General features: G+C 39.7%; 1 protein-coding gene across 3 annotated transcripts in view; it reads left to right on the top strand.

The window, feature by feature from the left end:
• The first annotated feature begins 3,769 nt into the window (after window positions 1-3,769).
• The window catches only part of LOC145341349 (uncharacterized), a 38,239-nt gene continuing 26,896 nt past the window's right edge, over window positions 3,770-15,112 (top strand). Inside the window, exons 1-3 of one of the 3 annotated variants that reach the window (XM_080186273.1) lie at window positions 3,770-3,844; window positions 6,066-6,280; window positions 6,398-6,472. In XM_080186273.1, the coding sequence (XP_080042399.1) occupies window positions 6,247-6,280; window positions 6,398-6,472 (109 nt within the window). In that variant the 5' untranslated portion in view covers window positions 3,770-3,844; window positions 6,066-6,246. Of the gene's footprint in view, window positions 3,845-5,538; window positions 5,595-6,065; window positions 6,473-15,112 lie in introns of those variants that run through there. The other 2 variants (XM_080186271.1, XM_080186272.1) reach the window with 2 other exon arrangements.

Genomic DNA, 15,112 nt, shown 5'->3' with positions numbered 1-15,112 from the left:
TCAGTATATCTCAGGGAAGGCAGCTCAGAAATTTGGGAGAACAGGATAATTACTTATTTCAGTCTTGTAAGTGTTTATTTTAAGTAGAGCTAATTAATTTTTGTTTTCTTAACTTCCCCTGGGATCTCTGATTAGAATGATTGACAAAGTCATGTGATAATATAGTTTATGTGCAGAAAAAAATGCTTTTTGCAGAAAGTAATTAGTTGCAACAGAAGCCTGGTTGAAGTTAGAAGTATTTTGCAGCCTTCTGGAACTCTATTCTCTCTGAAAGCAAGTATGCCTCGGTTTGCTAACTGTATTTACTTGAAAGTGATTTGATCTTTGCATGAATGGGGTTTATTTGGATCTGAAACGTCATAAGCCAGAAAGTTAAGTTGCTTCCTTTCTCTTTCAAATATTGTTCATTTGTTAATGGTTAAGTTGCTTAATTTGTTAGAGTCATACATAAGCTGTAAGACCATAAGACATAGGAGCAGAATTAGGCCACTTGGCCCATCAAGTCCACTCCACCATTCAATCATAGCTGATATTATCTCATCCCCATTTTCCTACCTTTTCTCCATAACTCCTGATCCCCTTATTAATCAAGAACCTAACTATCTATGTCTTAAAGACACTCAAAGACCTGGTCTCCACTGCCTTCTGTGGTAAAGAGTTCCACAGGTTCACCACTCTCTGTTTTAAAGGATTGTCCCTTTAGCCTGAGGTTGTGCCCTCTGGTTCTAGTTTTTCCTACCAGTGTAAACATTCTTCCATGTCCACTCTATCCAGTTTCAGTAAGATTCCCCCTCATCATTCTAAACTCCAACGAGTACAATCTCAGAGGTCCTTAACCGTTCCTCATATGACAAGCACTTCATTCCAGGGGTCATTCTTGTGAACCCCTCTGGACCCTTTCCAAGGCCAGCACATCCTTCCTTAGATACAGGGTCCAAAACTGCTCACGACACTCTAAATGGAGTCTGACCAGAGCCTTATATAGCCTCAGAAGTACATCCCTGCTCTTGTATTCTACCCTCTCGACATGATTGCTATCATTGCATCTGCCTTCCTAATTGCTGACTGAACCTGTACATTAACCTTAAAAGAATCTTGAACAAGGACTCCCAAGTCCCCTTGTGCTCCCGATTTCCTAAGCATTTCCCCATTTAGAAAATAGCCTATGCCTCCATTCCTCTTTCCAAAGTGCATAACCTCACACTTTTCCACATTGTGTTCCATCTGCCACTTCTTTGCCCACTCTCCTAGCATGTCCAAGTCCTTCTGCAGCCCCCCTGCTTCCTCAATATTACCTGTCCCCTACATATCTTTGTATCATCTGCAAACTTAGCATCAGTGCCTTCAGTTCCTTCTTCCAAATTGTTAATGTATATTGTGAAAAGTTGTGGTCCCAGCAACAATCCCTGAGGCATACCACTAGTCACCAGCTGCCTTCCTGAAAAAGACCCCTTTATCCCCACTCTCTGTCTTCTGCCAGTCAGCCAATCCTCTATTCATGCCAGGATTTTACCCTTAACACCATGGCTCTTAACTTGTTTAACAGTCTCCGATGCGGCACCTTATCAAAGGCCTTCTGGAAATCTAAGTAAATCAGGTCCCCTGGTTCTTCTTTATCTATCTTCCTTGTTACCTCCTCAGAGAACTCTCACAGATTTGTCAGACATGACCTTCCCTCGACGAAGCCGTGCTGACTCAGTCCTATTTTATCATACACTTCCAAGCACTCTGGAATCTCATCTTTAATAATGGACTCTAAAGCCTTGCCAATGACTGAAGACAGGCTAACCGTCCGATAATTTCCCACCTGCTGCCTCCCTCCCTTCTTAAACAGCAGTGTTACATTAGCTACTTTCCAGTCCTCTGGGACCCTCCTGCCTTCAGTGACTGCTAAAAGATCACCACCAATGGCTCCACAATTTCCTCAGCTTTCTCTTTTAGAATCCTGGGGTATAATCAATTCAATCCAGGTGATTTATCCACCTTCAGACCTTTCATTTTCTCCAGAATCTTAGAGTCACAGAGGTTTACAGCATGGAAATGGGCCCTTCAGCCCAACTTGTCCATGCCACTCTTTTTTAAACCCCTAAGCTAGTCCCAGTTGCCTGCATTTGGCCCATATCCCTGTATATCCATCGTACTCATGTAACTGTCCAAATACTTTTTAAAAGACAAAATTGTACCAGCTTCTACTACTACCTCTGGCAGCTTGTGACAGACACTCACCACCCTCTGCTTAAGAGATCAGTAAGGAATCTCTCTCTCTGAAGTTAAAATTCAGCAAGATGCAGCCAACTGAACTTCAATTTTTGAAAGAAACCAGCTTATTTCAAATGGCTGCAATATTCAATAATCAACTGCTCTAGAACAAGCAAAGGACTCAGTTGTATAGTCTTTTAATTTTGTTTGGATTCTAATTTTTCCTAAGATATTTGTCTGTGCATATGCTATCTCATTTTTTTATATTTTTTTCTCAGGTTTAGCAACTAATAAACTTGCTCTTTATTTAGTAACTGATAAGCTTACTCAGCCTGGTTTGACTGGCCCCTCGTGAAGAAGGAAACACATTTGGATTGGAAAATGCATTTACGGGGAGACTAAATTTAAAAAAAAATCCTTTGTTGCAACAACTGAGGAGGCTGAACAAAGGGGAGCTAGTTCACTCCATCTCACCTAGTCATAACATCTTATTTTGTTACATACAATTTCACCTTCATAAAAGACCAAAAGAAAATACAGAACAATATGAACACTGTTTCTGCACTGATACAGTGCTAATATCCTGTGTTTAACAGTTTTAACCCAATATTTAGTTATTATGATAAAGGTAAAAACAAAATGATCCATTGGAAATCCATAAAACCATACACAATTTTGTTGGCAGCACAGTGGTTAGCACTGCTGCATCGCAATGTTAGGGATGTGGGTTCAATTCCCAGTTTGGGTCACTGTCTGTGCAGAGTTTGCATGATCTTCCCATGTCTGTGTGGATTGCCTCTGGGTACTCCAATTTCCTTCCGCAGTCTGAAAGACCTGCTAGTTAGGTGTGTTGGCCATATGAAATTCTTCCTTAGTGTTTCCAAACAGGTGTTAGAATGTGGCACCTACAGGATTTTTCACAGTAACTTCACTGTAGTGTTAATATAAGCCTACTTATGACACGAATAAATAGATTTTAAACTTTAAAAATGTTCCAGCAAAACAGATATAAAGAGCATAGATAAAACAACTCTGAGAAGTGAAAGAAACTAATTTAAAAATTAAGTATAATACTTAATTTAAATATATTTATTTTGGGTGCAGCGTTAACATTTAGATGCACAACTTGTGAATAAATTGTATGAGAAGTATATTTTAATGCTGTTCAAAAACGTTTATAAAAAGAATGAACCATCAGTCATGTTCTAAGTAAACGAAGAACAACTGCTTTTTCTTTCCAGTCAGTGAGACTGGGCAGGTGAATGAACCAAGAGTGTTCCAGCAAAACAGATATAAAAAGATCAGATAGCAAAACTTTGTGAAGTTAGAGAAACTTATTTAAAAATGAAATGTAATGCAAATTAATGTCAACAGGTTTATTTTGGATGTACTTTGGAATTAAATGCAAGAGTTGGGAAATAAATAGAATGACATATGCATTTTAAGGCTTAAGAAATAATGAATAATCAGCCGCAGCTCAACTGAACAGTGGCCTTTTCTCTCTGGTCCCTGAGGCTGGGACAGATCCTTTTGCTGGTCCTCCTGTATCCCACAATTCTTAGAGAAGAAGCCGACTGATTGAATGACGGATGAAGAAGGTGTGCTGACTGCTTATTAGGATAGAAACACATCGCAGTGAGGACAGGTACAATATTTTAAATATTTATATGTATGGGTGGTCCTTGACTCTGACAAGAATTCGCCGCCCGGGGCTCTGTAGCTGAGATGAGTTGAGCGAGGAGACTTGGTGCCTTTCCATCATCACCAGAATAAACTTCCCCTTTTTTTCTCCACAAAACAGAGAGACTGGAGTCACTGCCTCTGAATCCAAATTAGCAACAGGGATCAGAGTGCTGCAAAACAACAGCAGCGACTTTATACGGGGATTTTAACTGAGTTGGGGGGAAAAAAGCACGCCCTAAGGCGTTTACAGAGCCACTAGGGAAGTGGGGAAAGGATGGTCAGGACCAGAGCCCCAAGCCAAAGATGATATTAAGATTGGATGACCAAAAGCTTTTTGGAGGGTCCAATCTGGATTTTAAAGCAGGAGAGAGCATTGGAAAGAGTTTTCTTTAGAGGAGGGGGATTGAAGTATGAGTAAAGAGCCTAGCAGGATATAAAAGTAGAGCTTCTGTAGATTTGGATGTGCCAGCGAGATCCAAGTTTTCAGTGTGTTCTACATAAAATTTATTTATTAGTGTCTCAAGTAGGCTTACATTAACACTGCAAAGAAGCCACTGTGAAAATCCCCTAGTTGCCGCACCCTGGCGCCTCATCGGGCACACTGAGGGAGAATTTAGCATGGCCAAAGCACCTAACCAGAACTTCTTTTGGACTGTGGAAGGAGACCTGAACACGCAGAGGAAACCTACGTAGACATGGGGAGAACATGCAGAATCTGCTCAGACCGTGACCCAAGGTGGGAACCGAACCCGCGTCCCTGGCACTATGAGGCAGCAGTGCTACCATGGCACAGTGCTACCGTCCATGGGTGAGGAGTGTGAGATTGGCCATCAAAACATTGGTATAATTGAGGCTGGAGGTGACAGAAATGATGATTTTAACGGCAGATTGGTTGAGTGAGTGATGGAGGGTAGCTAATGCTATAGATGTGGAGGTAGAAGGTGGAGATAATTTGGGTGTGAGCAGCACTACTCAGAGTCAAGCAGGACTATTGAGTTTGTGTACAGTTTGACTTCTGTCAAGTTAGTAGCTGGTAGAAGCCAGATTCAATGGTATTTTGTGGCAGGAGTCCAGTGTTCTCAATATTTATCTGGAAGAGGCAGTGGCTCATTCGGAATCAGATATTGGACACACAATCTTTGATAGGCAACAGCGATTGAAAGGATCAAGAAAGCTGGTAGAGAGACTGAGTTGGGTATCAGCGACAGATGTGTGGAAGATGATTCTGCCACTTTGGCATTTTAAGGAACAAACAGACTTGGATTTATGGCACACATCTTTTTTTTAGAATTATTATATCAAGCTCTGTGCTGCTAAGTTTTGGGGTTTCATGTTAAACTCCTGCATCTTGGAATCCTCAGCTTTTGCTAACCTGTGCTTGAGCTGTTTGGACTTAGGTCAGTAGGATTTGTCATGACAATCGAAAATAAAGTGTTCTATAAAATTTAGTTGAATTCTGTGGCAAATATTTACTCTCTGGTAATAGTTTGTCTGCAGCATAAGGAATATTTATGTTCAAGCGTAGCAACAGGACTTGGGCAATATAATTTAGATTGTCACCCCAGTGCAGTCACTGCATTCCAGAATTTAAAATGATTTTGGGCCTTTAGTTATTAGCAATGTAAATATTAATTTTTAAAAATGCCATTTTTCCTTCAGGCATTTGGTTCTCATGATGGTTGAAGTGACAAAACCTGATTTGCTTTTTGTATGTGAGTAATTCTCATAATTCATATTATTTTTTGTAATTCTGGAAAGGGATTCACAGAGGTGCCTAACACATCTGTCAATCATGCAGGAGCAGGGCACAATAAAGCACAATGTATTAATTATGCACACATAATAGTCCCATTTCATAAAGAAAATTATGCACGTTGGGGAACACTGGAAACATAAAACGTACTTCACTCTGGGGAAAGCCTTCCAATAGCATTTAGGAACAAATGGGCTGCTTTCAATTATCTTCCACCCTAGTAAATCTATTGTACTTTCATTGTATTTCTTCGGTGCATCATTTGTAATTCCATGTGTATTGACAGTATTTTATATTTCTCATTCTGTATTTCATAATTCTCATTGCCAGCCAGTAAGTTTAGTATATATTTAGTTTCAGATTAAAAATACAAAAACAATCTAACGGAGTTTTATTGCTAATTGCTAAATTTTAGTATTTTTCCCTGTAGGTCTTTGAGGCCCAGTCAACCCATTCCGTAATCTACATTTCTGGGACAGTGCTGAAATCAAGAAGTTAACAAAGAAATCCCATGTTTATGACCAATAATGGAGGGAATTCAAATAGTGGCAATGGCTGCAAAGGTGCACACAAGTAATTGACTTCTGCAGCATCCAACCCTTAAATCACAAATGGCACTGCTTCATTCAGATCAAGATGCCGAAAGTGAGGAATCTGTTTCGAATCAAATTATCACCAAGGTTCCCAAAACTTTAAATGGCAGAAAGCCAAAATTGATTGTGCACTTGGATTTAAATAACACAGTCCTCTTGTCTGACACAGTTACGAGACAAGGACCCAGGAAAGCTCTCAGTTCTTTTCTCACCACTGTTACCTGGGGCAGGATCAACCAGGAAGGTAAGAATCATTATTGTGTGGTAGCAACAATTTTTTTTGTATGACTGGGAAGTAGTTATAGCTTGGTGACGAGGTAAATAATCTAGAGGAAATTGATAAATAATATTTTGCCAGATAACTTCAATGGTAACTAAGGAAGCCCTTAATAGAGAGCTGGAGATAAAATGCTGATTCCTTGATACAAATTTTGGTTTTATGCTAAAAATGCTTTTGGCTATATGAAGTAATCGTAGCAAATATTTGTGAATTTGCCTTTGGTCTCATATATCTAGACATATGAATAGCATAACTCAAGATCATAATGACACAACCTGCTTGATATGAGCATAATGCTTCAATTTTGCACATTTCCATATGCTTCTTGAGTATTTTTGAAAGGTGGTTCAATGAACACTATTGTGATTAGACCTAACATAAATGAGCAAACAAGCATTTTCAGCTTTTATGGGCAATATAATGATTAAAGTGAATTTCATTACATTCATCAGTGAATGAGAATGTGGAATTTGCTATCACATGGAGAATTTGAGGCAAATAGCATTTAAAGGGAAATACTTGAGGGAGGAAAGAAGAGAAGAATATGTTGATAGGATGAAATGAAATAAGGTGGGAGAATACTGAGATGGAATATAAAACACCAGCATTGACATATTGGTCTATATAATCTGTTTCTGTAATATTAAAATTCAAGGTAATTTTGTAATATTGTCAGAAAAAAATGTGGTGCACTGTGCTTGGTAGCTCAGAACTATTTTTCTGATTAATAAGTTATCTAATTAAAAGGCCCATCACTCTATATCTGATTTTCTTGTTAGATTTTACATATTGTCAAACAGCCAACTCCACTTTCCCTTAAATAAAGAGATAAACACAGATATTCTGCAGACGGAATATCGTGTTAGTTCTGGTCACCACACTATTGGAACGACGTGATTGCACTAGAAAGAGTGCAGAGAAGATTTGCCAGGATGTTGACTGGTGTGGAAAGTTTCAGTTTTGAGGAGTGACTGGATAGTCTGGGTCTGAGCACTTAAATCACCAAAAGATAGGAGGCTATGGACAAAGTGCTAGTATATGGGATTAGTTAGATTGGTATTGATGATCAGAAGAGACATTGTGGGCCAGTGGGCCTGTTTTTATGCTGTACAACTCTATAAAATTCTTAAATTTGACTTTGTAGAAACCACATTAATGGCATACTTAATTTCAGCTCCTTATAAAAGCCACATCAGTGCATCTGGACATGCATTACAAAAAAAAGTTTTAAAAATCCTATCTGTAACATAGAAAAAAGCAATAGTAGGTTATTTGGCCTTTCAAGTTTGCCTCAACATTCAATATGATCATGGCTGATCCTCTGTCTTGATGCCATAATCTCCCCATACCCCCTTGATGCCATTACAATCTAAAAAAATCTTTTTCTTGACTATATTCAATAACTTGGCCTCCACAATCTTCTATGGTAGAGAATTCCATAGGTTCACTATCTTTTGAGTAAAGGCATTTTTCCTCATCTCAGTCATAAATGGTTTACCTTGTATCCTGAGACTGTGTCCCCTGGTTCTAGATTTACCAACCAGTGAAACTGCAGGCAGTACTCCAAGTGTGGTCTTACTAAGGTCCTGCATTACTGCAATATGACATCCCTACTTCTGAACTCAAAGGCCAACATATCATTTGACTTCCTGATTGCTTGCTGTGCCTGCCTGTCCATTTCCATTGATGGGTGCAAAAGGGCACCCAGATTCCTTGTACATCCACATTTTCCAATTTATCACCATTTAAGTAGTACTCTTCCTTTCTGTTTTTTTCACATAAAAGTATGTAGTTTCACATTTAGCCACATTGTATTGCACCTTCCATGTGTTTGTCCATTCACTCAACTTCTTTGAATCATCTTGAAGCCTTCTTGCATCCTCCTCACAACTCACAATTTTACTCAGTTTTGTGTCATCAGCAACTTACCATTAGTGTATTCAGCCTCAACAAATAGAGTCATGTTTCCCAGCCTAGAATCTTTGGTTTATGGAGTTGGCGAGTGCAGTAGGTTTGTAGGGTGGGAGTGAGCTTGCTGTTCTATTTTGATTTGACAGTTCTCTAGCCAAAAGCTTCCTAAAACTGGATCTGACATATTTTTGCTGGTCCATCAAGTTTCTTCTTGTAGTAGTCCTTTAGGTTCATTAATGTCCTTTAAGGAAGGAAATGTTTCCGATCTACTCTACATGTGACTCCAGTCTCCAGTTCTACACCATATGACAGGCTGTTAAAGCCAACAAGGCAATGGGAAATGAGTACTGACAAAAATAGAAGCATGATCTTTATTTTGTTTATGGATTTTGGAAGAACTTTAATCCCAGCTCATTCCAAATTTTAGTTTCAAAATCAAATTCATACATTAGAATGTTTATTGAAAGTTTTCATTCTGGTTTATCCAGAAATTATTTTTAAAGTTAAAATTGACTTCTCACACAAGGCTACGGAAGTATTGAGAAATATTAAATTGGGACATGCTGAATAATAATTGAGGTGTTAATCATCTGTTTCAACTCTGCTCAATCTCTAGAGGATTACTGATCATGTTGATTTAGTTCCAGAGATCACCTCTGGGTGATGTAAAAGGACTGGACGGAGGTTGAAGGGAAACAAAGACTTTCAAAGGGTTTGAAGACATTTAAAACACTCTGAGCTTTTGGTGAAGGCTCAGAGACTTGAAATAAATACAGTATTAAAACGATGATTGAATAGCAGTGGAGATGGGAATCCCCCCCTCCGCCCCTCTTCACCGATTGAAAGTGACACCTCCTCTGATAGAGGCCTTCAAAGGAGTCTCTCACACCTGCAGCCTTGGCAAGAGGGAAAGGGAAATCCCTGATGCAGAATGGAGTGCTGCTGTGATTCAAACGTCTACTGGGTTATCGGGGGGGTGCGGAGATTAAAGTGAACAGGCCAATTCAAAGTTTCACAGCTGACAGACAGGAATAAAGATGTTGAGCAGAGAGCTGCCTGAAATCACCATGCCAGGGGTGATCTTCAGGCCTGCCAGCATTAGAAGGGGCAGCCCTGCACAGGACCTCCTACCCAGGCTTGGTACCAAGATAAGCCCTTGCCCCCAGCCTGAGCTCACTCAACGTCCAGACCTTTGAGGGACTCTTCCTCTGCAGCCTGGCAGCGGCAGAGGGCACATGGGCACTTGAATTCCTCCTTGACCCCCCTCTTGAGATCTAACCCATCAGCTCCATGATTGTCAGTGCCATTATCAAACCCCGGCTAGTGCAGATCCAGTTGGGGAGGCTGGTTGATAGCAGAAGGGCGTTGAATCAGGATTGAAACCTGCTAATCGCAGTTAAAAGAGCCAATTTGGGTTAGACCTGCTCTGCTGGGAACCGGGGTACGCCTGGCAGGCTGGGACATCACAGCGGATGCAAAATCAGATTTTTGCCCAACTCCCTGTTCTCAGGGCCAACACGGTTTCCACTGGGAGTTAGCAGATCTGGGGAATATAATCTGTTATAATTCTGTGCAATTAAATAGTCTGGCGCTTTTGCATAATGTTAATGTGCACTGATGCTCCCCTCTGCGCATGCAACGGTCAAAAAACATTAGCCTGGTGGCATGATGGCACAGTGGTTAGCACTGCTATCTCACAGTGCCAGGGACCTGGGTTTAATTCTAGCTTTGGGTGACTGTCTCTGTGGAGTTTGTACATTCTCCCCATGTCCAGTTTCCTCCCACAGTCTCAAAGATGTGCAAGTTAGGGGGATTGGCCATGCTGAATTACCCCTTTAGTGTTCCAAGATGCGTAGGTTAGGTGGGTTAGCCATGTAAATGTGTGGGGTTACAGGGATCAGGCGGGGAAGTGGGCCTGGGTAAGATACTGTCATAGAGTCAGGCAGACTCAATAGGCCAAATGGCCTCTTCTGCACTGTAGGGATTCAATGATTCTGGTGAAATCAAAAATGATTCAATGGCTTTCATCTGGCATGCATGAGAGAAAGGAGACAGATACTCAAAATGACAGTGAGGCATCAGCACATCTAAGATAAACAAAAAGTGCAGAGAAAATACAGCAGTAAATACTTAGAAGTGGGATTTACTTACACAGGCAAAAACAGTTACCATTATGTGTCGTATGTTCTGAAGCTCTGTCGAATGAAAGCTTAAAGCCTGCTAATCTTCAAACAAGCTAAAGAATTTCAGAGTTTCGAGAAAATTATGGAATGCACACCCACAGGCAATGATGATGCTAAGGCAGTGGAGGCCTTGTATCGAACAGCTTGGCTCATAGCAAAGACAGGGAAGCCGCACATAATCGGGGAGGAGTTGATTTTGCCACCAGCTAAGGAGATGGTGGATGTTATGGTGGGAGAGAATGCCTGCAAGCAAGTTAACATTTCATTGTTAGATAACACAGTTCAACACAGAATGGATGAGATGGTCCACAAGTGAGTGATCAGCTAATAACAAAAACACAAGCAACTCAATTTTATGTGCTTCAACTGGGTGAATCAATGGACATTGCATACCTGCTCACCTATGTAAGGTATGAATATGATGGACATGAGGACTTTCTCTTCTGTTAATCAATACTCACATACACAACTGCAGAGGCCATTTTTGAACACTTTCATAATTAAAAATGGGATTGATTTGTCAAAACGTATGGAAGTTAACACATTCGGACCCTGTGTGATGTTAGGCCAACACAGAGGGGTTATTACACTTGTAAGAGCAGTGGCTCTGCTAGCAACATCCATTCATTGCAATCTCTGGGGAGATGTTAGCTGTAAAGAAAATGCCTGCTGATCTCATGACGTTTTGGAGGAAGCAGTTAAAACAGTTAATTTTATCAAGGCTCGCTCCCTGAATTTGTAAATATCTGTAGTTCTATGTGACTAGATGGGCAGTGATCACCATCAAACTGTTTCTGCACATTGAGTTGCGTTGGTTCTCCTAAGGAAAGATACTTGCATGCCTTTTCAAGTTGCATGATGAAGTGAGTTTTTTTTTCCTTAATTCCAAGTTTGAACACTCACAATGCTTCAATAATTTGGCATATATTGCAGATATTTTTGATTCCTTAAATAGTCTCAATCTGAGTCTTCAGGGAAAGTCAGTGACAATTTTTCATGTGCAGGACAAAATAGAAGTGATGGTTAAGAAAATAGGGATGTGGCCCAAATGACTTAACAGTCAAATTATGACTCAGGTGGGAATCTGATTTGTTGGACAGAAATGGCAGAAATGCAGCTTCCAAACAGTGTGAAACATGCCATCAGAGAGCACACACAAAGCTTGAAAACACAGCTCCATGGGTACTTCCCTGTTCCTGACACAATTCAACGGGATACAAAATCCCTTTGAGAACCTTGATGATGACATCCTCAGGAGAGCAAGAGAGCCTTGTGGAACTGTCCTGTGGCAGTGCTTTGAAGCTGGATTTTTCTCAGAACTAGCTGACTGACATTTGGCTTAAAATTGCTTCAGAGTACCCAGAACTGTCCAACAAGGCAGTAAAGTTTCTAATGCCTTTGCGAAACTGGATTTTCAGGGCTTGTCACATTGAAGACCAAATGTCGGAATAAACTTAATGTTAAAACAGATCTCCGATTAAGATTGTCATCCTTGGAACCTGACATTCAGTATTTGATGTCTGCGAGACAACATCAGCCATCTCTGTAGGTAAGTGTTAACTGTTTGCACAAGAGGCCTACTGTATGTAAATGTGTTGTGATTAGTGTACTGTATTTGTGAGTGTGCATCATAAACTATTAGAAATAGCTATTTTTTAATGCACATTGAAGTTTGATTCCTCTCAACCATAGGCTATATAAAAAAGTTTACAATGGCTTTCATATTTTATGGTCCTCAAAGGCTTTTGGTGACAACCTAGTGATCTGCATAAAGCAAAAGTTTGGGAACCATTGGTCTAGAGGAGGTGTAATTAGTATGTTCCTGAATAGCTACTGTCCGAAAGGAACAACAGAGAGAAAAAGGAAATAACTGAGTAAAGAGAAACAAAAAATGGGGAACCGAGGTCACAATTTTTAAAACTGTTGAATTCAATTCAGAATTGAATTAATTCCCAAGTCTGGAAGGTTGTAAGGTGCTTAGTCGAAAGATGATGTAGTGTTTCTTGAGCTTCTGTTGAACCTCATTGGAACTCTGCAGGAGGAGAGAAAGGTCAGATTGGAAACAAGGTGGAGAATTAAAATGATGGGCGACTGAAAGTTCAGTCATGTTTGCAGATTGAACTGATGTGTTTTGCAAAGCAGTTGACCAATCTGCTTTTGATTTCCCCAATGTAGAGGAGTTTGTGCTATGTGCAGCAAACACCAGACACTAAATCGAAAGTATAAAAAAATTGCTTTCTGTAATAGGTTGATATAGTCTTCGAGTGCATTCCACAGCCTCACAGTCCTTTGAAAAAAACACTTGTCATACCCACTGCATATAACAATCTTAGTAAAAATGTCCTTGAAAAAAATGTAACGTCAAAATCAGCTGAGGTTGCTGATTGTAGTCTTGAATGGGGTCAATGCTTTGGACCTGTTGACTTGTAATCTACATTAATGAATTGGATATACAAAACTGACCATAAACCTGGCAGATTTGTTAGCTGCATTAAAATAGGAAAAGAGTAGCAAGGGTGCAAAGTATATAGCAAAAGATTTGCAGAATAATTTGGCTGTAATATGAATTGTCTGGAAAATTGATGATGGCTTTTAAATATAAAAGTTGAAACTGCAGAGGGAAATTTACAAAGTGACTGGTTGGGGATGCATAATTTTTGATGCCAACGCAATGCATTGAACTAATTTTAAAAAAGAGTTACCTAGAATATGCAAATGTTTGCACAAGTCCATGTTGTCCAATTACCCATTATCTGCCTATGTTTAATTGGCAATACAGGTGCAGCTAATTGCATTGTTCATCAGCAATGACAATGTAGGCAAGCATAATTCAGAATTGAAGTGGCGTAGCAACAGGAATAGGGCCATTCAGCCCAATGAGCATTTTCTACTCATCATGCTGATCCTTTTTCCTGCGTTGGTTCCATATCCCACAAAGGCAAATCAATTTTTGTTTTGAAATTTTCTATTTACCTAGCCTCAAGAACACATTGAGGCAGATAGTGCCAGTTTTTCCACTGTCTTTTTTTTTACTGTTTTTGGGACATGGGCATTTATTGTCCACCCATAGTTGCCCTTGCTTAGAGGGCAGTTGAGAGTCAACTACATTGTATGGTTCTGGAGTCACATGTAGGCCAGACTCAAGTAAAGGAAGACAGATTTCCTTCCCTAAAGAACATTAGTGAATTAGATGGGTTTTTCCTATTGACAATGGTTTCATGGTCATCAGTAGATCCTTAATTCTAGATATTTTTATTGAATTCAAATTCCACTATTTGCCAAGGCAGGATTTGAACTTGGGTCCTCAGCATATTAGCTGAGCTTCTGGATTAATAGTCTAGCGATAATATTGCTAGACCATTGCCTCCCCACATGAAGAAGTGCTTCCTGACATTACCCCTAAACTGCCTAGTTTGGATTCTGAAGTACCTCTGCCTTTGTTCTGTACTCCTCTAGCAGAGGAAATAGTATTTTTCGTATTTAACCTATTTAGTGTTTTTATCATGGTACCACCTTTGAATTAATCTTCTGGGCTCCAGTAATATAAGCTTCATCTATGCTAGTGGTTCCCAACCTTTTCAGTGACAAGACGCACTGCAATGAGACAGTCAATTTCATGGCACACACACTTGCATCGATTGTTCATAAACGTCACATTTACTTCCATTTACTGTGGTTATGGTCTTAAAAGGGAGATTTGCAGCATACAATTGAAATTCCGTAGATCAGAGCAAAACGCAAAGTTGCGTAAATAGCAATTTACCAGGTTAGTGGGAAACCTGGGGCTGTCAGTGTGCACAGACACAGTAAGAAGTCTCACAACACCAGGTTAAAATCCAACAAGTTTATGTGATAGTAAACTCACAAGCTTTCGGAATGCTGTTCCTTCCTCAGGCGGAGCCAGACAGACATGCCTCATGAGTCCTTTTTTTAATCCCTGTGCTGCTAAGCCTTAGTTTCTTAACAAAGTGAGTTCAAATATTCAATTATAAATGTGGTAGATTCCAGTACACTGCAGCCTGAGTACATGGCAGAACCATTTAAAAATACATATGGACTTTCAATAGCTGAGTTTTTCAAACTTGATGTTTAAAGCAAACCAGACAATTTTCAATGTAAACAGAAATTTCAGCCAACTTATAACAAAGGGAGATTGTATAACAGACTGGAATTTCGTGACCCAATGCACATTTCACAAGACTCAACGATTAAGAGATTAAAAAAAAACAAATTTCGTAGCAACTGCGATGTAAGAAGAACAATGGAAAAAGGCTGCAAGCTTAGAACACAGAGCAAATGGCCATCAAGATGAAGCAGATGAACTAATACCAATTTTATCCTATGACATAATTCATTACAAATTGAAAAAACAATTCAGATTGCAGAACCATTCAGGGAATTAAAATGGTTAAAATGACATTTAACAGGAAAAGGTTTCAATTAATGCACATATTAAACTAATGATATGATGGTTCTAACAGCAACTGGAAGATCACATTTCAGCTTGTGA

This window comes from Carcharhinus amblyrhynchos, chromosome 3 (assembly GCF_965287045.1).
Source record: "Carcharhinus amblyrhynchos chromosome 3, sCarAmb.v2.hapA, whole genome shotgun sequence".
Taxonomy (NCBI): domain Eukaryota; kingdom Metazoa; phylum Chordata; class Chondrichthyes; order Carcharhiniformes; family Carcharhinidae; genus Carcharhinus; species Carcharhinus amblyrhynchos.
This window is presented reverse-complemented; position numbering and strand designations above follow the sequence as displayed.